At 44.4% G+C, this 26,579-nt stretch overlaps 1 protein-coding gene across 1 annotated transcript in view; it reads right to left on the reverse strand.

Moving 5' to 3' along the window:
- Window positions 1–26,579, reverse strand: part of UBN2 (ubinuclein 2) — a 199,070-nt gene that overhangs the window by 92,058 nt on the left and 80,433 nt on the right. Inside the window, exon 8 of the mRNA XM_018571668.1 lies at window positions 13,278–13,407. Coding sequence (XP_018427170.1) covers window positions 13,278–13,407 — 130 coding nt within the window. The remainder of the gene's footprint in view (window positions 1–13,277; window positions 13,408–26,579) is intronic.

Consider the following 26,579-nt stretch of genomic DNA (forward strand, 5'->3'; position numbering starts at 1 on the left):
GGCGCCGGGCTGTTACGCGGGGGGGGGGGTGTTCTGTATTGTACCAAATACCTTCCACTTCCTAAAAATAGACTTCACTGTCATTCTAGCATTGATAAAGCCTTTGACATTTTTTTGTATCCATCTCCTGACGTGCTTGTCCACAACTTTATCCCGGAGATCTTTTGACAGTGCCCTGCCACCCATAGTTGATTGTTTGCTTCAGTTGCACTACCAGGGACTGAAATGGTCAAAGAAAAGCTCTTTTGATGCTGAGCTAATCAAAATGAACAGAGCTGATCACAGTTGAAAGTCAAATGGCTTTGTGTGTCATTGAGAAGGTGATTATCTACACCTGATTGAGTTTACAAGTTATTTTTATGAGGGGGTGATCCTTTTTCCAACCTCAGTGATTCTGTTTTTGAAATTGTTTTTTTTCTGACATGTTGGTGTTATATATTTCACTTGGATGTTATAAGGCAAACGTAGTTTCACTATTCAGGAAGAGAACTATGTCAGATGGCTGTCAGGCTGGAAGTGGGGGAAATTCCCAATGGAGGACGGCTGCAGTCAAGATGGTAGCGGCAGCTGGCAGACAGGTTGGAGCTGAGGATCCAGCCAGCTAGTCAGCAAGGGAAAATTCTGTGAGCCAAGGAGGGATCTTGCCCGGCGTCAACTCACTTGCACTAACGCCAGGCAAGTAAGTTTCTCGACTTAAGCCGACAAGGGAGGAGGAGCCGCCTGACGACGAGGGAGATGGTGTCGCTAGGGCTGCGGCGGATCTCTGCACTGCGCCCGGACTGAAGGACGGTAAGTCTGTTACAATAGCTTTCACTTAGATGTTATAACTTGCACTGAGTAAATACAGCTGGATAAAACAAAAACTTGGTGTCTTCATTTCAGGCTGCAAAGCAACAAAATGTGATTATTTTAAAAAGGGGGGTGATTCTTTTCTATACCCACTATAGATGGAGACAAGGAGCATAGGAAATGCCTATGCTCATCAGCGCCATCTAGTGGCAGTAATGCCACGCAAAAGGCATTTGAACAGTTATAAGGTGGGTGAGAATTGTATAGGTCCGACCTAATGTGTCTGATTATAAATTAAAAATCAGCATGATCTAAAAAAGAGAGGATAGAAGGAAAGACATAACAAAAGGAGTCCTGCATGGAAACGGACTGAAAGACAATGAAGACCTTTACTCTGTCTAGCGTAAAAAGACGGACATCAGTAGGGGACAGAAAGCGTAAACAATTACCTTGGGGAAAAAATTATTTTGAGAAAAGTATTAAGTGTGCAGAGAAGCAGTTTAAAAAAACGGACCCAGATAGAATTTCCAATACCGCTTGGGAAAATAACAGATGCAGGGAAAAATACAAGGGTTGTAAGATGAGGTATGGCATCCTTCTAGAATCTAGATGATAACTGGGAAACCTGGCTTTTAACCCCTTGAAGACCAGGTGTTTACACCCCCTTCCTGGCCAGGCCATTTTTCAGCATTCAGCGCTGTGGTTCTTTGACTGACATTTATTCCGTCATGCAACGCTGTACTGAAATTAATTTTATACCATTTTTGAGGGACAGACGGAGCTTTCTTTTGCTGGTATTTAATCACCACTGGGGTTTTTATTTTTTACTATATTAAGGAAAAATTACTGAAAATTTAGAATTTTTTTAACATTATGTTAGGATACAATTAGTACCCTATTTTTTAGTAAAATATAAAAGACGGGGTCACGTCAGGTAAAAAGACACCAAACATGTCAGGCCTTAAAATTGCGTGCACCCGCGAAATCGCAATAAACTACCATACCCAAAATAGACCATAGGCGACACTTTAAAAGCTTTTACTGCTCATCTGTTTAGTGTTATCAGTGATTAATGACCGCAGAATTATTGCTATCACTGCGACGTTCGCGGTGATATGTAACATGTGTGGCGTAATAGACGCAATCGTCGTTTTCACACGTATGCGCACCTGAGGATGTTTGCATGCATGAATGGGGGGAAACTTTAAAAAAAAAACACTTTTTAAAATTCTTTTTTATGTGTGACTAATTTTTTTTCCAACTTTAATTTTTTTTCCTATCTTTTTTTTCACTTAACGTTATTGTTATCACATAGGGGTCTAAGAAACCCTCTATGTGATAACAAAGAGATGCGACAGGTCCTCTTTATGGAGACATCAGGGGTCTCCAAGACCCCTAATGTCACCTAGGGAGCCCCAAAGAAGCGGATGAAGCAGAGATCTGCTTCATCAGCTTCTCTACAGCTTCTGAAGCTGGAGAGCGGAGAGGGGATGGTACACGATCTCCCTCTGATCCCCTGTCACAGAGCCACCATGCTGGTCCCGGGCACAGCGGAGCTCGGGACCAGGGGGTGCGCAGAGATCGGCACCTTATACAAGCGATCCGTCGGCACTGTAGCCGGCGGATAGCTTTTATGTAAACAGGCATCGCTGCCTGTTTTTAAAAATTGGCAGTTTCCAGCTCGTGCGCGCCTTTTAGCGGCCTGTTACATCTTGGAAGTTAAGCTCCCGGCCAGCCGCTTAATTGCCACGGCCGGCTGGGAGGCGGTTAAACAGATCTCCCTTCAATTTCAGTCCTACAAGGAGAAAATTGGAGGATATCTTTAACCCTTTTGCCGCCAGGACAACCCCCAGAACATAACAAATGTTCTGAAAGAGATCCTGTAGAATAAAATGGTGGTAGCCGACATCTATTATGTCACAATATATTAGAGGAACTGGTTATCAAACCCATATTTTTAGTAAAAAAAAAAAAAAGGATTTAAATGAATTTTAGCGTAAGGATCACAGAAAAAAAGATTGGGCCTTCAGTGTGGCAAACATTTCAGAATAGAAATGGGAGCACTGAGTGTAGGAGCAATAGTTAGAGACGTAGGGTCCCAGAATTATAGGAAGCTGAAACAATTCTGAACTGTAAAAAATAATCTCTGAGGTAGGAGAACTTCCAGAGTAGAAGCAGCAAGCAGAAGGGGTGCTTTAAAACAATTTTTAGAAATTCAATAAACGTAACAGCAAAATCGTATTACCCAATTGAAAGTACTATTATTCAAGTAAGGGTAAATGGCTTGGAGTTCTGCAACTAGAGAGGAAGCCAATAGATGAGGACAGAGAAAGAGTTTGCAAAGTCAGGAGCTGGAGGTGTGGGCATTCCATTGTCGAGAGATGAACCAAAAAGATGCCTGCCTCCATATGACAAGTGTAGGAGAAATTACTTGAAGATATCTTCAACATTACAAGCACATAGCCAAAATGCTCTATGAATCAGGGTAGACACTGTAATGTGAGACACTAATTTACATGCATCTAAAAGGCCTGAAGAGCAGAAACGCTCTTAAAAGTAGTGATCTAACCAGACGTGGTTTCACAAATTAGGGTTTCTATACCAGTTAGCTCATACTGTGACGCAAGGAGGCATTCTAACTTTCCCTAAAGGAAAACACATCAACAGTCGCAATATGGTGTCTTCTTAATGCAAATACTGAAGATCCACAGAGTAGAGACCATGCCCAAGAACGTGTGTTTCCATAGGCAAAAACATCTTCACATGATCATGAGAAGTCTATAATTGAAGAGGGAGTTTCAAGTTTTTCATTAGGAAGTTTTTGACATGAGAGGGTACATGAAAAGTCTTAGTGTCCGAAGTAGTATCAAAAGACCGTGTACCGGATCATTAAGTTGATCCTTAATGCCCAAGGTAGAGCACACTTCGTCAACAAGGTTGGGAAAAATACTATGCCTATGAGATTCATCAACAGCATGGTTAAATACACCCCAAGATAGGGTAGATGCAAAGGGTTAGGAGTCAGAATTTACTGTGGGGGCCTCAGATGTCTTGAGAGTTGAAGGACCAACAAGGTCAGAACCATGTTCTGTCAAAGATGTAGTGGGAGTGTGGGTGTAGGACCTGGTAGCAGAATGAGCCATTAAACATGTGCAAACAGGGATAATCAACTGCCTGACATTAATTACACTAATAGTGATAAACATGAGGCAGAATCCAGTTAGAAAGGGCAAAGTGCCACTTAGAATAAGGAGCAGCCACAATATTAGTTTGCCATACCCCAAAGGGAAGGGTCTAGAGACCATAAGAGTAGAACCAAATGTCTGTGCTATAGTTATAGGGAGTGGGCCACAGGATTGAAAGTGGCATAATGTAGAGCTTAGTGCTTAAATGTAAATAGCAGGTTAGCTATACCATGTTCAGAGAAAGTCACAGGGGAGTATTTAGAGAATGGGTAACACCTGAGGTAGTACCATTTCTATTAAATTGGGGAGACCTCTGTGGCTATCTGACCCAGTAAACAAGGCCTGTTAAGTGCCCCAATGTGGAGTCAGGTACCCGAAGAGCACTTTTGCAATGTCTTTGGACAAAAATCTATGCTGCGAGTGTCATCAGCATTAAGAAAGCCCTCTGTTACTGCACCAGAAATCTGCCCATTAATGAGCAAAAGGAACCTGGTCACAAACACAGAGGATCCATTGTTTCAGGCCTCGACAGGAGCCTGTAGTGTATAATCCGTATCCACTGAATAAAGTTCACATCCAAAAATATGTTGATCATAAACAGACATCTAGTGTACACAGATAGAGGACATATAGGAACTGTGTCACGGTTCTGGGTTTGGAAACATCACTCTGCCACTTATAGGTACAGTTTATGGACTGGGAAACGTCATTACAGATCTAATTGTCCAAAGCAGACATAATACATTTTCATTGGACCATGCAGGTGTTAACAGAGGCTGGATATACCAGAGGAAGTACCTCCCTTAAACAATCAGAACACACAAGTCTGGAAAGCATCCCATGCAGAGCATCATAATGCAGATTCCACCAAGATATCTGCATCAGAGGAGACACTAGAGACACAGTGGTACCCCTGTTGCCCCCACAAACACATGCATAGTAAATAGTAAAATATCAAAGTAAAAAAAAAAAGACTGAAGAAAATAGTCTCCCGCTCCCACAAACGCGTGCATAGTAACTTAAACACACTTCGGGTGCGCCGACGTACAAAAACATTGATAGTGCTACATGTTAGGCATTGCTCCGAGCGTCAGAGTGAGAAAAAAAAATACTGGCCGGAACACACGGGATCGCATTGCGGTCGGCTCACTTTGTTGTGGGGCGGGGGGAGGGGTGTGGAGGTGCATTGAACTCAACGGCACCGTAGCCACACCCTCTGGCCGCAATGCGATCGGCCGCATGGGAACTAAAGGCACATCAATGCCTGCGGTCTGGTCCAGTCAGAAAAAATGCTGCAAGCACTATTTTCTTCTCACCAGAAAGCAGGCATTGATGTGGCATGCATTCCCGTGTAGCTGATCGCATTGCGGCCGGAGGGCGTGGCTGCGGTGCTATTCACTTCAATGCACCGCTACTCCCCCTCCCGCCCAACAATGCGATCCAGTGCGTTCCAGCCAGAATCGGTCCGGAACTCACTGTGGCTAGGGTGTGAACTAGCCCAGAACTACAGAGAGCTCTCTGCAGCTAAATTATTCAGTATACACAGGACTATAAGCAGCAAAATGCAGAGCTTAGTGCTCAAAGGCCACATGAGACAACAAACAGGAAGTAAACAGAGGCTGGGTTACACACACACACACGTCTTTTTCTTTTTAAGAGACTCACAAGCTCTACCGCTGCTCTAAAAGAGGAGAGGGCCCTGTGGCTAACTGACATAGTACACCAAGGTCTGGAAAGTGTCACAGGCACAGCCTAGTGCCCGAAGGACACTCAATTTATCTTCGCCCCATCCATAGGCCTACTCACAAAGTGATTCATAAGATATATGGTCACACCAAAGATAGTGTCATGGCTATGGACCTGGAGAGTGCGCCGCAACACAGTACACTAAGCCCTGTGCCCGAAAGTCACATTCCAGGAAGGCCCCACAATCTGTGGTCCAGCAGACACTGGGTATGGCATCCAAAGCAGTGCCAAGGATTAGCCTATCTAGATAGCTGCTGTATAGAGGTCAGCTAAAGCTGCTTAACCCCTTCGTGACAGGAGACGTACACTGTACGTCCGGACCCGAAGTGCCTAGATGACTGGCCACGTACGAGTTATTTGTAGCTCTGTAAAGCTGGTAACCAGTCATTAATGAATGCCTCAGTATTGAGGCATTTATTAATGAAATAGTTAAGCTTTTGTAAAAGCTTTCTTTCAGTAATGAAAGAATGAAGCCGTTACATACAAATACCGGATCGCTAAATAGCGGTCCGGTATTTGACAGCTGAAGGTAGTAGCGAGGTAGCAGAGTGAGTCAGCTCTCTGCTATTCGTTTTCACAGCTCCATAGACTGGCCCGATGTCAACGAAGCTGTATTATACATTTCAGGCACAGGAATGTTACAATGTATCTCTGTGCCTGAAATGTATCACTTCTGATAGTCTGGGCACTATCAGTAACCTTTAGTGAGATCTGATTCTGACATGCTGTCAGGATCAGTCTCTAAGATTATTATTAGCTGTTCCTAAGTTTTGAGCAGCCTAATAACCAAAAATTAAAAATTAAATTAAAAAAGTTAATTTATCAAGCAGTCATAGTGACTGCTTGATCTAAAAACTGACAAAAAAAAAAAAAAAATAATAAACAAACAAAACATGTGAAAAAAATGTTTTTCTTTACGTTTTTTTCCCTCATTTATTTTTTAAATGTTATTCGAACTAAGTGATGTGTCAGGTACATATGTTTGATGTGTGGGTACATTTAGTAAGAAAGTATATTACAGCCGTGGAAGAATCACACAGCAAAAATTTAAAAAGTGTGTCAGTCATTTATGAACAGAAACTGAAAACAAGCTCAGTCATGAAGGGGTTAATAAAAGGCTTATTTAAAAAGAAAAATATCCACAATGTACTAAGAAGGTTAATAGAAGGAGAATTTTTTTTTCTAAAAATATGGATTGTATTTTCCTCAACAGCGTTGAGGAAAAAGCATCAAACCTATTAGGACACTGGCAAAAAAATATAAAAAAACATCCATGAATGTAGTTCTGTGAGAGTGATAAATACTTAGATTCAAATATGATTTGGCTTAAAAGGAATAAAAGAATGGGCCCATGATTTAACATATTTGACCCCATGCTTCGGGAAAGATCGTTCCTGCCTAACTAACTTGCTAACTTTTTATGAGGGGGTAAGTAGATATATGGATGGAGGATGACTTGATGGACTACCGTATTTTTCCGTCTATAAGACGCCACCATGTATAAGACGCCCCCAACTTTTCATACCCAAAATTCAGAAATCAATATTTTAAATGATATTATGCATCACACTTACCTCTGAGCCAATCACTTTATTCAGCCTCTGTTGCATCACTGGTTTCTTCATCACTTTTAGCTTCAAACATATCAGTTTCTTCAACTTCTGCTGCATCACTGCTGTCTGCTGAGTCACTGTCTATATATACAAGATCATCCTCAGTTCCGTCCATGGCATTGCTGATTCCACATTTCTTGAAGGACTTTACAATCACCTCTTGTTTGACACCATACCATGAGTTTAGAGAGTTTACAGGTTGTTTTTCACTTTGTGACATTTTTATGGTCACAGAATACTCCGACATTACCGCTCTGGGCACTGCCTACACGATCTCCCCAGCAACAGCTCACGTCAGGTTAAAAAGATTTATGACTGGAGGAGAACTGTTATCTTGTCTCTGCAATCCGTGAGGCTAGTTTGCAGTTGTATCAGCACTTTCAAAACCGCGGCCCCCGTGTATAAGACGCACGTCTATTTTTAGATAAAGATTTTTATGAAAAAGTAGCGTCTTATACACGGAAAAATATGGTAATGTCTTTATTCAACCTCAAATACTATGTAACTATGCTTGAATGGACGGGAGTTTGGAAGACAGACATCCTTTTTTTTTTTTCTTTGTCCTTGAAATCTGAGAGCAATGCCAGAACACGAGTTTAAATTAGTGTGAACAGCTGTTAGGAATGTTTAAGGAGTAGATTTGTGTCTTTTAAAATAGGTTGAAGTGTGTTAAGTAGCAATATACATGACTTAGTTTTGTAAAGCCATATTGAGAGTATAGAACCTCATTACGTCAATGTGTAGTGAGAATAGAACTTCCATGTATATGACTTAAGGTTAGCTTTTAGTTATTTTAAAGCCAGAATATGGATATAAGGAGAGGGAACCTTTAAAGAGACACGCATTACAGGGTCTCGCTACATACGAAATTCACGTCACAAGAGGAAGAAGACTTTGCTATTACAGCTGTGAATCCTCACAAGCCAGAAACTTACAAGACTCCACACGAGGAGTGGATTTCAGAAATCACTAACTTTGCATTATTCTCTGAACTATATATTTTAATTATCTTTTTGTTTTATTCATTTTTTGTAATATTGTATGCTATTGACTTTATGCTATATAATTAAAGTCACAAGTTTTCATTCAACTGGACATTTTTGATGAAGATTATATAATCACCTTAAGACGATTATAGAGGTAAGTGTCATCAAGAAAGAAGTTCTAACAGAGAGAATTAGACTTTTTAGGTACCCACAACAAGACAATTACTTAGAATTACAATTTGTTTTAAAAATGAGTTCGGTAACTGACAAGTCTGTTTCCAGAAATCTTCCAGGACAGCATCTGATAGTCTCCTCCCACCAGAAATATATCATCCACACCAAATAAAAAGTGATCCAATACTAGCATGCCTCAGTTAATAAAAAGAACCGAAGGATACCCCAAAGCATAGAAAAAATATGTACATTCCCATGGCCGGGAACCATGCTGTCCTGGAAGATTCCTGGAAACCAAAGTTACCAGGTACCCAACTCAGTTTTTCCCCAAGCTATCTTCCAGGACAGCATCTGAGAGAATAGGCAAGAAACCATACACACATGGCTTGGGGGGGGGGACGACTGCTTGCAGGACCCAGGACCTTTCTACCAAATGCTAGGTTTTGATTGGCAAACACAGCAATACGGTAGAGCTTGACAAACGTATGGAAGCTGGTCCAAGTGGCTGCCCTGCAGATTTGATCTGGGGTTGCCCTTGCCCTTTTGGACACTGATGAAGCCTGCACCCTGGTAGAGTGTGCTGTCACATTCTCCGGTGGAACCACGTCCTAATGTATATAAGCCTCTGAGATGGCCAGTTTTATCCATCTGGCGATTGTGTTCCTAGATGCTCGAAGACCCTGTTTAGGCCCTGAAAAAAAGGACAGAAATTGCCGGATTTTCTCCAGCTCCTAGTCTTATCTAGGTATTCTAAGATGCCTCTTTGGACATCTATACCACTCAGATTTTCTTCTTTATTAGCTGGATCAGGATAGAAGGAAGGAAAAATTACTTCCTGTAAAAACAGGATTTGGTTTGAGTATAATTCTGTCATCATGGATGACACAGTAAGGTTTTGCTATACAAAACACATGAATCTCACTCACCCTTCTGGCTGATGCAATAGCTAAAATAGTTAGCAGTTTGAGAAAATACGATTCAATAGGCTCAAAAGGGGGTTTTGAGAAAACTTTTAAGAACCACCGACAGATCCCAAGAGGGAAAACTCTTCATTGTAGATAGACGATTTGTAGCAGTGGCTTTTAGAAATCTTATCAATGGCTTCTGATAAACTGACAGTGCAGAAATTCGGACTTGCAGAGTATTACATGATGAGTTCCTATCAGCGCCACTCGGCAAAAAATATAATACTGATACAATAGCTGGTTTGTTCGCCAAGTTATTGAGAAGGATCCAGGAAAATAAGTTTTCCAGACCTTACCGTAAATTGCCGAAGTAGTCTCTTTCATGCTGCTCAGCAGTGTGGCGACAACTCTTTCCGAAAGTCCTTTTTTTAGTAGGCTCTCCCTTTCAGAAACCAGGTGGCCAGGTTGAGGGTTTCTAGATGAGAATGGCGAGCCGGCCCTTGTTCCAGAAGGTCTGGTCTCAGAGGGAGGATCCATGGTGATGCAGATGTTCAGCAATGTTGCAAACCAAGGTCTCTTTGGCCACCATGGCGCACTGAGAATGAGAGTCACCTGTTCTTTCACCACTTTCAATTGAACTTTGGGAATTAGCCTGACAGGTGGGAAAGCACATGTCAGAGTAAAGGTCCAGGGGTGGGCAAAAGGTGTCTGTGACAGACCCCAGTTCTCAGGATTCCCCAGATCAGTGGATGCTGTAGAATTTGTTGGCATGGTTGCTCACAAGTCAGATCTGCTCTCCTTGCCCCCGCTCCTGTTGCTCCCCCCTTGCTGGTGTGGTCCACAAGATCCTCGGCCTTTGTTGTTTGCCTCTGCCATGTGGCATGGCAGAGCGGGAAATATCGCTTACTGGGAGGAAAAAATAACTCCTACCCACTGGCGTGTGGCGTCACATCCGCCCACCTCGCCTTTCGACAACGTCCGTCCGACGAAAAAGACCGGAACTCTCCGTTCCTTCTAAGCCTCAATCAACGCACAAGGCCCTCGTTCTGCCTGTCGCTTCGCACGTCCATGCCCCTCTGTGAGGACCGATCTCGTGCCCAGAGTCTGAAGAGGCAGGCAATGAACAGGTAAGCTCGTCAGGAGTGGGGCATCTTGATGGTCTCCTAAGATTATATTGGTTTCTGCTCGTTTATACAAGCTGGTTTGTAAGTACCTTTTCAGCTGTGTGTTTTATCCTTAATAAATCAATTTTACACTATGGAGGCGCTCCTTTTGCTTTGTCCTCATGCTCTTATTCTACATAAACGTACATAGGTAGTAGGTGATGAATGGGAGTTATGTATATGGAGGTTTAGACACAATGAAATTAACAGTAATGATGATTTTGTGTTTTTCCCCAAATCATTTTCTAGGACAGCATCTGAAAGAGGGTCTCCTACAACCTGAAACAGGAAACGCATAATCCACACCAAATAAAAAGCCATCAGAACAAGCATGCCTCAGTTATTTGTGTTTCCTGCAGCCTAACGGGAGCATCACACTGTTTTTTACATGTATTTAATTTGATATATTTAAAAAAATAACTTTAAGTGCTATCACATGGGGGGCTAAGAAACCGTAGAAGTTTACTGGCCCGCTGTCGCGATCTGGCCAGAATCATTTCTATTGTAAAGCCGACAGTCAGCTTTATAAATGTAAACGGAGTCAGCCGGGAGTCTGTTTCAACGGGCCCGTACTATGTACGTCACTGGTCGTGATGGAGTTAACTTCTTTATATTTTAATGATTGTTATAGACATACCTCCATTAGCCTTGGAAGAAGCAGGTCCCACATCTGAGAAACGCATACAGCAATCTCCATTTCACTGCCCATCTAGCAATATACTGTAATTTATTGGGTTATGTGTATGAAGGTTTAGAAGGAATAAAATGAAGTGAGTTGTTGTCGTCATGATGGTTTGTTTTTTTGTATCGTCTCATTGTGGGTACCTGATAAGTCTGATAAGTCCAATTCTCGCACACAAATACCTCTGGTTTAAGGTAGAAAGCCACCGAGGATCATAAATTGGATTTATGAACTTTTAAGGACTGGTTAGTGTGAAACTGTTAGTGTTTAAATATTTTAAAATGTGATTTATATTGGTGTAATATTTTACTAGATAATAGTTTTTTTTTTACTATTGTCACAGATGGGTTGGGGGTTTGGAGTAGCGCTTCTAATAGCTATAGTTGGGGAATATATTAGCATGGTTGGAAAATACAGTAGCATAACTAGTAAATGAAATGTCAATTTTAAATCAGAACACGCAAAAGCAATCATTGGTAAACACAGAAATATATGCATGGGATGAACATTGGAACTGGCGGAACAGATCTTTGGACAGTAGATACGGGTAAACCGAGCGTAGACAGTATACACAAATATTGATGATAAAAGTACAACAAAAAGATTTGTATGGTTTGCTAAAACTAAGCAGAGGCAAGGAGTTCAAGCAGTAGGGAAAAGTTAGAAACTATTTAATTTGAAGAGTTTTGTAGCTTGTTGAAAGTAATGCAGAGTGTAAAAAAAATTGACGAGTCTACATTGGCAAAGACAGGAATTGACAGGGGAGGCCAGGAGCATAGAGAAAAAAGTTGTAATGGGAGTTGCCACATGGGGTGGGAAGGAACTAAGCTGTGTAAGGCTAGGAAGAGGCCAAAGCACACTTATGCAGCACCATTCAGTTCAAAAAGCAGAACTAAAAGTCACAGGCGCCAAAGTTCATCGTCCAAAGGTGTGTAGACATCAGAGCTTCTCACAACTAGGCAGCGCTTGAAACAGTCAGGGTGTCTGAGGTCTGTCATACAGGAAACAGAACAACTGTGCCTCTCTAGTGTAGAAGACTTTGAATGAAAATGTTAGCAATCACTGGCTATCCAAACTAATAGGGTCTTACAGGAACTTGTTGGTGGGGACTGCTTTTAATCGAAGGTCCTGACGTGACTGACATCTGATGTCCATTCAGTGCAGATTCACCTCTGCACGTTACAGGCTTTTTAACATCGGCTGCTTGCGAGTACCTGTCTTGCATGTTTTAACATTTTCACTCAATAAAGTCTTGTACACTAGAGAGGCGCACTTTTTTTTTTCTATTGCCTGTAAATAGCAGAACTAGTAAACCAGAAAAAAAAAGAAAACATAAGAGTTACATTGGGATGTTGGAGCAGTGAGCAATGGGCTGTAGGAAAAGTTCTGGGGACAGTGGAATGAGGTGTGGGCACTGAACTGAGGGTTGATCGAAAGGATCCTTAGAGAGGTGTGCAACGTGTGAGCAGAGGGCCAATAGAACGGTTTTGGTGGGAGATTTGAGTAGAGGTTTGATGGACAAGTGAGTAAAGGGTAGGGCAGTGAGCAAAGGGTTTATGTGAAGGTTCCATGAGAGAGGTGTGGACAGTGAGCAAAAAGGTTGAAGGAAAAGATTTGGTGAGAGGTGAGCAAGGCATAGGCAACTGATCTTGGCAGGGAAGGGATGTTACCCAGAACCAGAAGTTTACAGGCAGTATTGGGAATCATGTCGCAAACACTGACTGCGGGGACGTGCTGTTGACAGCACTTTCCAATGCAACAAAAGAATGTCAACAGTGCATTTCCATACTGCACACTTGTTGTTCTTGGCCGCAATAGGGTTGCTGAGATTCACAAGACCTGCTGCTCTCTGTGATAAGACACGGAGGTGAGAGGAAAGGCAGACTAGCTTCCTCTCAGTTCCTGGATTTTTACTGGACCATAACTGAAGGATATAACTACAGCATAACTATCATTGTACACATACATTCAAATATATGCTAAAAACAGAAAATAAGTATAAAATTATAAGATCATAAAATAAGACCACGATACCTGTATATTAAGGTGAAGTTTTTTCAAGCGCTTCATAAGTATATCCTTGGTGCATGGAACAAAAGCTTCAATATAACCATATACTCCATTCCTGTTGGACGGACTCAGCTCCTGTAGCTGTAACTCTATGCTATCAAACAACAAGACTGAATTAATTACAAAATACTCTATTTATACAAATTTTAATTGCAAAAATCATGTTATCTGCACTTGAATCTAACATTAGAACAGTTTAAATAATTAAAATTTAATCACAGTCTCCTAATCAATGATATAATGTTAATGGATCAGCCCCTTCAGCACTGAACAGCCATCCTACGGGGAACAAAATTTGCGAAGACCATAAAAATTAATTATTGATTCCCTTAAGATCCTGACGCTAGGACTGCATGGTTGCATCATGTTCCATTGTCTATATATGAATTACCAGAGAATTCCCGTTTATGATCTTGACATTTTCTTAACATTCATTCAAATTTTTCATTGCCATATTTTCACTGGACACTGGTTTAAATATTTTGATATCTTTACTTGCAGTTTAAACAAATGCACTGATGGAGAAAGCATGTAAACCTCAGGGATTAGAACACCCTTCAAATAACTGGGTGTTCAAATCAAATCAATGTAGAAGGTTTACTCTGAACAGACAATCCTTAAATAGAGACTGTTAAACCCGTCTTCTAAATTTAAGAAAACAGAAAGACAACTTAAATTTCTGCTGTAGAGTTTCTAGCTAAAACTTGGAAATAATTTGTTCCTTACAGTGATTGCATTGTGTCAGGACCCTCAACTTGCAAAGCAGGTCCCACCATTTTACTAATTGCACTAAACCTCACTCTAGCGCCTCCTCTGTCTCCCACAACCACTTTTTTCGGTTTTTACCCAAAGTATTGTGGCCACATAAGATGACAAGAGCTCGGATTTAAACTCGGGCAGACCTGCCGCTACTGCTTGACCATCGAGTCCTTCACTCTTGCTAACCAAACTCCTTGTTACTCTGAACCTTGCCTCAACAAACTTGCCAAAAGCATAGCTTGCTACAAGATAACTTGCCACCAGATACCTTGCAACAGCAAACCTTGACACCAGCATATCTTGCTACTAGTACTACATTGCAACCATTGTACCACACTTCCAGTACAACTTTGCTTCTTGTGTGACCTGTGCTACACGATACACTTTCTCAGTCACCTTAACAGCTCACTGGCACCTACCCTCCTCTGCATCTGTGAGTATCTATAGAGTAACCTGGGGGTAGCTTGCAGCTAAGTGCAAACTCCCAATCCCATCTAAATCTTTTTTTTTCTCAACTTTATATTTTTATTTATATATGTAAATGCATTCAACAGAAATGCTAACCTATACTGAAGTACAGCAGGATTTCAATATATAATGTGCACATATCATGGAAATATAGGTAATATGATGATAAACCATGGACACATGGAAGCTGCAGATAAGAGGTTAGTGGGACTGATTTTCATATATCCATGGTCATGTTATAGTTATAGCACTCAATGAGGAAACCAGTGGGGTATGTTAATAAAGAAGTAAAACATAAAAAACAAAAAGTAAATTTGCTAAGTAACCAAGATGGAGATATGCAGTCATAACAATAATATGACAAATTACGAAACAGGAGAGATGTGTTTCTTTTGGAGGGATAATTTGTGTGTGTATATGGTATATCTGAAAAACAGGCAAGCTACTGAGATTTTAGTAGGAAGCAATTGAAGTACCAGAAGTGTCCAACTTGAAGTGAAATTCACCTTCCGTACTGGAAAGGTTAGAGTAGATAAGTTGGAAAATAAAGAGGAGTAAGGGTCATTAAATCGGTCGAAATAGACAATGACTGTTGGAAAGCCAGCAAGACCAATTCTTAGTGAATTTGCTACACATGCAGTTGGCTTTGGCAAACAAGTTCAAAATGGCAGTATTACGAATTTCTAGACAGAGGGTCTGTTTCCAGAGTCTCGCTAGTGCTAACCTTGCTGCTATGAGGCCATGAGAAAAAGAATAAAAAAGTACATGATTCTGGTGGGCCACAAATCAATACCTACTCCCAGTAGTGCAAGAGCTGGCTCACAGGAAATATAAAGTACTGGAGAGATGAACTGAAAAACTCCAGACCAGAATGAGGAGAGTTTTTCACAAAACCATCACATGTGACTTAACCTGTTGCCATTCGCCCGTTGTAAAAAAACGGTCGGACGGCAGACTCACATCTGTGGGCTGCCATCAGACGACTTTTTTTTTCTGCTCGCGTGCGCACAGGCAGAAAAAACCCCGCCCGACTAAAAATCCCAGCAATCAATTATACAGCAATGCAGAATATTACGCTACATATGCTGTGTGCGGATCTCACTAGGGCTGTGTGGGCAGCGGGGCTCACCAGGGCTGTTCAAACTTGTGCAGGCAGCAGGTCTCACCATGGCTGTTTGGGCGTAAATTAAAAGGCCTGTATTGACTTTAAGTATTGGTGGAATATTCTACACGTAATGCCATTGTTGAGAGGGCAACTTTCCTGAGGCATGCAAGTCAGTGGAGTTTGAAAAGGAGATTCCTTTCTACGAGGGTTGACGGCCTGAGAAAAAAAGGTGAGTATTTCTCTGATGCAATGATTTTCTCTTACTTCTAGAATGGAGAGGTAATTTCGAATTCGGAGATACTTATAAAAGTCTCTGTTAGGGATTGCAAGTTTTTGGTGTAGAGTTTCTAATGAAACTAAGGATTTGTTAGAGTATAGACTTCCAATGTGGCAGTCTACTAGAGATTCCAAGAATTTTAGCTGAAGATTTTTAAGTCCAAAGAAGACAGGGGAACATGATGAAGATAATGTCAGTCAGAAATAGAGGAGGATGAGGCAAGAGACCTCCAGACTTTGATCGCCCCTGTAGCAGTGTTGGTATGGCTTCTTGAGGTTGTGGCCCAGCAGTATGGAACACAATAGTTTCTTGAGATCTACATTTAGGGTGTTCGGTTCGATTCTATGTGTGCCCATTGTTTTCTGAAAGTCGAGGACCGCCAATGTGCCGCTTGGTCTAAAATAGAGGCCTTATAATATTTACGAATATCTGGAGCACCCAGATCTCCTTGGGATTTCCTACCATATAAGCATACCTTGAGGATGCGTTTTTTTTTGCTGTCACATATAACGGTGTTAATAATTAGTTGAAGTTTCTGGAGACAGTGTGGCAAGACAGGAATGGGTAAGGCATAGAACAGATATAAGATATGTGGAAGCACAAACCTTTTGCCCAGAGCAATCCAGCCAGCCCAAGAAGCTGTGTTACATTTTAAGTCTTTGCAGATATTTTGTACTTCAACTAAAACAGGGGTGTAGTTGATATGAAAAGGTCTGTGGCTAGGGGAGGTCAGATTGATGCCCAGGTATGAGTAGCTGAAGGAGCCCAAAAGAGAGAAGCACCCGTGATTCTGGCTTTAAATTGAGATAAGTTGATTTCGAGCATTTGAGATTTGGAGCAATTGACTTTATAATAGGGAGATATTTCCAAATTGAGATAAAATCTTGTAGTGCAGGAAGGGAGAGTTTTGGGATCGGAAACCGAGATGATCAGGTCATCCGAGTATAGGCCTATTTTATGTTCAATCCCCTCGATTTTAAGCCTCAAGATTTTGGGACAGGAATGATTTTATTCAGCTTAGCCATGTGTATCAAACACAAGGCCTTCAGGCCGAATCTGGCCCCAGACCATTTCATGTGGCCCTCGCACCTTTCCTGCAGCTGCATCAACCCCCTCGTCTCCACCCCTACCTTGCTCTCAGAAGTCAGCAGCAGAAAGGAGGACAGGGCACGTTTGCTATACTGACTAGGGATGCACTGATACCGAGTACTTGTGAAAATACCCCGATACAAAGTGCCGACACTGGCACTTTAAATGTTTAAACCTCTGTAAATAGGCACCAGGGCTGCTGAGGTCCCCAGCAAGGTCCCGGCAGCCTTTCTGTAAATCGAGGCACCCGTTTACAGTGCTGGCAGCAAATCTCATCACCCGCTGAGACCGACTGGGATACTGGCTGAGACCACACAGCCCTCCTAAGACCCCGCAAAGCTACCTGAGTGTCCGCACAGCCCACCATATACCCCGCACAAGTGCATTTGAGAGTCCGCACAGCCCACTATAGAACCTGCACAGCCACCTATTGCACTAATTGCCATTATTTTGCCTAGACTTCTACTTTCAGAGCTAGTTATTACTAAAACCAGTAATCGAGTGCAGAGGCAATTATTTAATATGATAAAGAGTAGATACATTTATATCGTCTTACAGATACAAACGGCCCTTTGAGAACAACCATAATGCTGATGCGGGCCGCGATGAAATGGAGTTTGACACACCTAAGCAAAGAGTTTCATGATGAGAGCAAAGATCAAGGGCGATAGTGGGCACCCTTGTCTAGTGCCATTTCAGATGTTAAATGGCATAGAACGAAGGCCAGAAGACCAGACTCTGGCAGTTGGGTTGGTGTATAGGGCCTTAAAAGTAGAATTAAACCTTCTGGGTTTTTTTCATACATCTACAGCTAGCAAGCTCTGAAGATTCTCTGGCGGCTGCGAAGGATCATGGGGCAGGCGCATGCGCAGTAGAGATCTTCGGCCGGAAGAAGAAGAGGAGAGACACAGAGTAAGTCAATGCAGACAGCCCGGCAGCGTGCACAGACACCGTGGGACACAGGAGACACAGCAGTCAGCGCTGGATCAGAGACTGGCACCAGCATGGAGGGACTCCTGAAAACTACTGTAAAGATGATGATCGGATCAAGAGGCATCATTTAAGGCATTTAATCATTTAGGCATCTGGCAGCAGCTGCAATCCACACAACCTGATTTCTATTCCCCTGCTTCCTAGAACCGGTCCTCCCTTCTCTTGTGCCCTCTGGAATGCCTGCTCTGTCTGTAACAAACTCACGACTGTGCATGATCTTCTTATCTCCAATTCCTTTAACATGCTTGCTGTTACTGAAACCTGGCTTCAGGAATCCGACTCTGCCTCCCCTGCTGCCTTCTCCCATGGTGGCCTCCACTGGACACACTCACCCAGACCCAATGGACGGAAAGGAGGTGGTGTGGGTTTCCTTCTATCCCCACAATGCACTTTTCAAGTTCTGCCTTCACCTCCCTCTCTATCCCTCTCCTCTTTTGAAACTCACTGTATTCGCCTATTCTCTCCAATTTCTTGGATTGCCGTTATCTACCGACCATCTGGACCAGTATCTCGCTTTCTTGATGACTTCTCTGCCTGGCTACCCTACTTTCTCTCCTCAGAAATACCCACTATCATCCTTGGTGACTTTAACATTAACTCCCCTGCTTCTACTCAATTTCTTAACCTAACCTCTTCTTTTGATCTAACTCAATGGACACAGACTCCTTCTCACTCTGATGGTAACACACTTGATCTTGTTTTCTCTCACCTATGCACTCCTTGCAACTACTCCAACACCCCTTTCCCGCTCTCAGACCACAACCTGGTCAGTTTCACAATCACCCTGTCCCCAACGCGGACTCCCCCTACACGTCACACTGTCACCCGGAGAAACCTCCACCACCTTGACCCTTCTCTTCTCCACTCTGCTACTGACTCCCTCTATGACAAGATTTCCCCCATGTCCTGCCCTGACCTGGCTACTTCTGTTTTTAACAGCTCTCTCTCATCCTCTCTTTGACACTTTGACCCCCTTTACAACACGCAGACTTAGACCATGTCCGCTACAACCGTGGCAAACTGAAGTTACCCGACATCAAAAAACACAAAGCCGCACTCTTGAGCGACTGTGGCGGAAAACTGGGTCTCTGCATGACTTTACCCTGTACAAAGCTGCCCTCCTAAAATACAACTCCTCCCTCCGTGCTGCCAAACAAACTTATTACACAACTATCCCCCTGTGTCCTCTCGTGTCACTAATCTACTAACTGACATATCCATCTGGATGTCACAACATTTCTTAAAACTCAATCTTTCAAAAACTGAGCTCTTGATATTTCCTCCTACCCGTGCACCTTCCCCCAACATTTCAGTTGAGATTGATAACACAACTATCCACCCCTCCTCCAATGCCAAGGTCCTAGGTGTCATCCTTGACTCGGACCTCACCGTTCTTCCCCACATCCAATCACTATCCAAATCCTGCCGCCTTCACCTTCGTAACATCTCCAAAATACGCCCCTTCCTCACCAAAGAAACCACAAAATTATTCATCCACTCCCTTATCTCTCGTCTTGACTATTTTAACTCCCTCCTTATTGGCCTTCCACTACACAGGATATCCCCCCTTCAGTTTATCATGAATGCAGCTGCCAGACTCATCCACTTGACCAACCGCTCAGTGTCTGCAACCCCCCTCTGCCAATCCCTGCACTGGCTTCCACTCGCCCAGAGGATAAAATTAAAAATATTAACAGTCACTTATAAAGCCATCCACAACTCTGCCCCCGGATATATCTCAGACCTTGTCTCAAAATATCACCCTAACCGTCCACTCTTCCCTAGACCACTTGCTTTCCAGCTCCCTAGTCAACTCCTCCCATACTCACCTCCAGGACTTCTCTAGAGTCTCTCCCATCCTCTGGAACTCTTTACCCCAACCTGTCCGTCTATCTCCCACCCTGACTGTCTTTAGGCGTTCCCTGAAGACTCTTCTCTTCAGGGAAGCCTATTCCACCTCAACCTAACCACTGAACTATCACATTCTCAAACAATTCATCCCCACACAGCTACCTCCTCATGTATCATTTCCCCCTCCTCTTTCAGATTGTAAGCCCTCAGGGGCAGGGCCCTCCTTACCATCCTGTCTTGAATTGTATTGTAATGTCTTCCTCACATTGTAAAGCGCTGCGCAAACTGTTGGCGCTATATAAATACTACGTAATAATTTAAGGCAGTGGTTCTCAACCTTTCTAGGGCCGGGACCCCTTGGTAACATTTGCCAAGTTGTGGTGACCCCCAACGGTAAAATTTACGAATGACGCAGCTGCTACAGCGACATCTGGCGTTGTGGCGGGAGAACTGACACTGCTGCGATAGGAGAGAGCTGAGGAGGACTCACCTAGCACAGCAGAAATCACACAGCGAATCACTCGGATTTCGTCTACCTTACGGAGCCACAGCGTAACTGAGGGTGGAGTAGCACTCTTCCAACACAGCGGTATACAAGCTCTGGCTGCGTTGATTAGGTGTATCAGCAGGGATTTGCGGTATCGGGCCCTAGGCAGTGGGGACAAGTGGAGCAGCATAGCGGCTGGGTCACCCACCAGAGACATTCCAGTGAGTTGGTGGAATATCCGAAGGACTGCATCCCAGAACTCCCGATGTCCCAGACATACGACAGGACCAGAATACATGTAGAATGGAGCCCACCTCCTGACCACATCTCCAGCACGTCGGAGGCGTTTTGTGGAGCTTGGTTGGGACATACCATCTAGTGAGCAGTTTGTAGCCAGTCTCCTGTATGGAGCTAGCTATCGAGGCCTTGTGGGAAAAGTGAAGTATGTAATCCCTTTGGGTTTGGGTGAACGTAGTGTCTAGGTCTTTTTCCCACTTAGCCAAGAAGCCAGGTTCAGTCTGGTCGGCTGTGTCGTGAGGGCGTAAGCCTTGGACAAGCCATGATCCACATAGCCACCTGCCAGACAGACGTCCTCAAATGGTGTCAGTACTGTACGTGGAGGTGGGGACACGTGGAGTCTAGAAAGATAGCTGCGGAGTTGTAGAGCCTGCCAACGTAACAGTGGAGGAGCAATCAGGTCTCTAAGTGAGTGTAGGTTGGTGAAATCCTCGATGGGTTGGAAATGTCCAATCCGGAAGCGGTTAGCTTCCACTAAGCACATGAAGGAGCCGCCGGTGAGACTGGGAGCGAAGGCTGGATCCCCCACTATTGGCGACATGATAGAGTGCGTGGTACTGTCTGGCAGTAGAGTGGGTGTCTTCTTAAGCACTCGTATCGTGACACCGGTAAGTGAGTGTTGTAGTATTTCCCTGGGCAGGGGCGACGCGATCCAAAGCAGTCCAGTCAACGGTAAGGGGGAGACTGCCTGTTCAAATTGCAGCCAGCGTTTGTCGCAAGACACGTTGCACCATTCGAAAGCACGGGCCATATGCACGGCCAGGTGATAACGAATGGGGTCTGGAAATCCGATCCCCCCTCTAGATTTGGGCAGTGCCAGTAGGGACTTGTTCAGTCTATGGGCACCGTTCGCCCACAGGAAGGAGGTGAACTCTCTCCGCACTAACTTCAGAAATGACATGGGGATGTGTACTGGTAAGGTTTGGAACAGGTAGAGTAATCGTGGGAGGATATTCCTTTTCAATACGCTGTTCCTCCCGAACCAGGAGATGGTAAGACCCGACCACTTGGAGAGATCGCGTCTAAGTTCGGAGAGCAGCGGTGGGAAGTTAAGCTCAAAAACCCTGGCGACTGATGCGGGCAGTTTCGTCCCTAGGTAGGTGATGTGTGAAGCAGACCAACGAAAAGGGAAGGCCGCTTGGAGGCCCATGAGAGGGGAGTGGGTTACCATGAGGTTAAGTGCCTCGGATTTCTGAAAATTGATTTTGAAGTTGGAGGACTCCCCATAGGTCTCCAGCTCGACCATGAGATTCGGAAAGGAGAGCGTAGGTTTGGTCAGCATGAACAGGAGGTCATTAGCGTACCCCGCTATTTTGTGCGTCTTCGGGCCATGGAGTAGTCCCGTGATATTCGGGTTATCTCTGATTCTGCAAAGTAGGGGTTCCAGCGTTAGGATAAAAAGTAACGGTGAAAGCGAGCAACCCTGTCGCGTCCCGTTGCTCAAGGGAAAGTAGGCAGAGTATGTGCCATTTACCCGCACCCGGGCCGCAGGGTTAGAATAGATTGCCGATATCCATCTGCATAGGTTGTTCCCGAACCCGACCACCCTGAGCGTCGCGTGGCGAAACGGCCAATCTACCCGATCGAACGCCTTTTCCGCGTCGGTTGAAAGGAGGATGGCTGGGATACGTTTCGATGTGGCGAAATGAATCGCATTTAGCAGTCTGACAGTATTGTCCTTGGCGTCTCTATGTGGCAAGAAACCTACCTGGTCAGTATGGATGATTTTACCTACGCTGTGCAGTAAACGGTTGGCTAGGATTTTGGAGAACACTTTCAGGTCTATATTTAACAAGGATATCGGGCGGAAGCTAGAGCATAGTGAGATGTCCTTCCCCTCTTTAGGGATAACCGTGATTGTGGCCCGAAGAGAGTCTGCCGGGAAGGTGGGATCAGCTATAAGGGAGTTATACGCCTGTAAGAAAGGGTCAGTCAGCTGGCCGCTAAAGGTCTTATAATAACGAAGCGAAAAACCATCGGGTCCCGGGCCTTGCACGGCTTCATTTGTTTCAGGGCCTGTGCCCATTCAACTGCGGTGATAGGAGACTCTAACCCCTCCGCTTCCTCTTGGGGTATGCGGGGCAGATTCGTCTGTGTAAGGTAGGTTTGTATTTTGGCGATGCGTCTTGAGGTGGAATCTGGGGTCTTAGGGCCCTCCAGGTTATGGAGTTCTGTGAAGAAGTCCCTGAATCGCTCTGCTATGGCCTTGGAGCTAGTGAGTGGAGTACGTCGTGCCCCGTGATGGTGGGAATAAAAGTTTGGGCTCGGGCTTCCCTGAGCGCCAAGGCCAGGGACCTACCAGGTTTGTTGCCGTATTCAAAGTATGAACGTTTGACCCTCACCTGTTTCGCCTTGATCTTGCCCAACAGAATGTCATTCAGTTGCCGGCGTAACGTCCATAACTCAGCCTCCACCGCTCTTGTGAGGGTTTGTTTATGGCTGGCCTCTAGGTTGCCGATTTGAGTCAGCAGCGAAGAGATCATTTCGGATCGCTTTCGCTTTGCATGGGAGGCATGAGCTATGAGGGTACCCCGCACACAACACAATAGACTCTATGGGTCTATTAGGGAGCAGAGCTCAGCACACGCACGTCTCTACGGCTCCATTGCTTGGCCACGCCCCCGGGCTTCTTATTTTAAGTGTGGGGGGTAGGGAACAGAGGGGCTTCTTATTTTATGTGTGAGGGGGCAGGGAACATGGCGGAGAGTGTATTATTTTATATGTGGGGCAGGGACTTTTATGGTAATATTGTTAAAGTTGTTAATATTTATTTTTGTAACTTTATTTTGCATAAAACATCTAACAGTGTGATTTATAAGATTATTTAAGAGGGTGTGTTTAGGGGCGGAGTTAAGGGCAGGGTAGGGGTTAGGTGGGCAACTGGTGGCGAGTAACTCTTAAAGCAGGGCTAGTAGCTCAGGACTTGAAATTTTGACCCCTGTCCCAGCAATAGTACATTATGGCATAATGTACTATTGCTGGGATTTGTAGTCCTCTGTAGCTGCTGGTATTCTGCATTGCGCTGTAGAATTAATTATTGCTGGGATTTGTAGCCCTCTGTAGCTGCTGGTATTCTGCAGTGTGCTGTATAGTGATTATGCGGCGCAACGCAGAATAACGCCAGCTACAGAGGAATACAGCAAATTGCAGCAATAGTACATTATACTATAATGTACTATTGCTGGGATTTGTAGTCCTCTGTAGCTGGTGTTATTCTACATTGCGCCGTATAATTTTTTATTGCTGGGATGTGTAGTCCTATATAGCTGCTGGTATTCTGCAGTGTGCTGTATAATGATTATATGGCGCAATGCAGAATACCACCAGCTATATAGGAATACAACAAATGCCAGCAATAGTACATTATACATACAGTGTAGGGATGCACCGATACCAATACTAGTATCGGTATCGGTGCCGATACAGAGTATTTGGGCGAGTACTCGTACTCGCCCAAATGCTCCGATATCTTTCCCGATACTAGAACTTCCGGTCAGAGGAAGATTTCCTCTGACCGGCAGTGCCGCGAGGAAAGATAGAGCCGGAAAGCTGGCTGTTTGGCTGGCTTGATGCTGATTGGCCGGGAAGCCGGCTTCCCAGCCAATCAGTGTCGGGCCGGGCAAACAAATCTGATAATATAGCGACACAACCCCCACCCTGCAGGTACCCAATTCTCCTCACATAGATCCTTAGCATTCTTTCTTTAACGTACCAGTTCCTCGGCCAGATCTGCCGTTTCTGCACACTGCACACTGCACAACGCTCACGTGATCAGCGTTTAGCCTGCTACTGTGCATGCACAGGATTTCTGAATGAGAGCACTGGGCAGTCTGCGCATGCACAGTAGCAGGCTGAGCGCCGATCACGTGGGCGCTGTACACAGGAGACGTGGGGAGATCTTGGAGAGCGGTGTCTGCCCACTTGGAGAGCGCTGGCCGAGGGACTGGTACGTTAATGAATGCGATACGGATCTATGTGAGGGGAATTAGGTGCCGGGTCGTATCACCATATTGTCAGATCTGTTTGGCCGGCCTCGATGTCGATTGGTTGGGAAGCCGGATTCCCGGCCAATCAGCATCCAGCAGGCCAAACAGAATGGAGTCGGCTTCCCGGGCAATCAAGAAGCCTTCCTGTCTTCATGATTGCCCGGGAAGACTGCTCTATGCTACCGGAAGCGCCGGTATCGTCGCTTACTCGTCGATACCGAGTACCGAAATACCGGTATCGGTGCATCCCTAATACAGTGTATAATGTATTGCTGGGATTTGTAGTCCTCTCTAGCTAATGGTACAGCACAATGTAAGAGCAATTAAAGAGGACTACAAATCCCACTACCCCAGCAATACATTAATGCAGGGGTGGGGGGGGGGGAGTGCAGGCTTACCTGAGCAGATATGTACGCCATCAAAAAAACACCATAGGAATGCATAGCTAGATTCCTATTGGCTATTTCACTTTGCAATAGCCAATAGAAAACTAGCTATTGCACCCGCCCTCTGCTGCTGTCAATCATTAGAACTGGACCTGATGGAGAATTTCAGAACCATGTCGTTTTCGCACGTATGCGCACCCAACGCCTGTTTGCATGCGTGTATGTATGGGGGGGACTTTTTAAAACTGGCTGACTGGCGGATCGGACGGGGGGCGAGGACGGGGGGGCGGGTACAGCTGGCTCTGCCTCTAGATAGGCAGAGCCAGCTGTCACTCACGCAGGTGGGCGGATCCAGACATAATTGTCGGGATCCGCTTCAGCTGCGGCGTCTCAGTATACCGCGAGCAGTAGCCAGGAATTATTGTGGTACTGACTATTACTGTATTACTAATATTTACCGAACATTGGTAATGATAATCTGCGGTACTAACTGTGTACTTATAACTGCTGGGCATTAGGAGTAAAAGTCTGCTGGGAACTACGATGGTACTGACTATTACTAATATCTACTGCACAACAGGAATAATATTCTGCTGGGAATTACTGTGGTACTGAGGGGGTACTCATAGCTCATAACTGCTGGGCATTAGGAGTAATATAGTCTGCTGGGAATTACTGGAGGTACTGACTAGCCTAAATTAAATAATTAAAAGTAAAAAAAAAATGTCTTCCATGAGTGGGTATGCTAGTGGAGGGCGGTATAGAGGAAGAGGGGCGTACTGAGCAGGATCCCGAGGTGTGTAGCTGAGTTACTGTTAGAAGGCAGGGTAGAGGGAAGCGTGCGAGAGAGCTCAGTCCTGAATTAATATACCCTAATAAATATGCCTGGTTGCAGGATGTTGGGGATATTCGTTCAGGTTAGTTCAGGGGTGGCATTGCTGGAGCAAGACACTTCCCCTACCCGCAGGGGGAGTGACTGCTCCAGTAATGATGGGAAAAGGATGGAGGGACAGGAAATAGATTTTGGTGGTAGGGGATTCCATTATCAGAAGGACAGACAGGGTAATCTGTCATCGGGACAGTGAGCGTCGAATAGTTTGTTGCTTACCAGGGGTTTGGGTTCGACACATCGCGGAACGGATGGACAGGTTACTGAATGGTTTGGGCATGACCCAGCTGTCATGGTATACATCAGCACCAATGACAGAATTGGAGGCAGATCGAGTGTCCAAAAAAACGAGTCAAGAGACTTGCTAGGTTGAAGAAAAGGACCCCACAGTAGCATTCTCTGAGATACTGCCAGTGCCAAGAGTCACTCCAGAAAGGCAGAGGGAATTGAGTGAACTGAACAAGTGGCTGCGGAACTGGTGTCGGAAAGAGGGCTTTGGGTTCATGGAGAAAAAGACTGGAGGAGCTTTTAAACTAAATAATGGGGTGGAGGGAATAAAAAGGGGAAAATAAACATAGAATATGTAACTACAGGGGCAGTGGGCTCACTCCAGTCAATCTAATTAGTAATTTATCTACCACACCAGGGTCAAATAAAAGAATAAGCTGGGATACAGGAA

This window comes from Nanorana parkeri, unplaced genomic scaffold (genome assembly GCF_000935625.1).
Source record: "Nanorana parkeri isolate BGI_ZX_2015 unplaced genomic scaffold, ASM93562v1 scaffold1801, whole genome shotgun sequence".
Lineage (NCBI taxonomy): Eukaryota > Metazoa > Chordata > Amphibia > Anura > Dicroglossidae > Nanorana > Nanorana parkeri.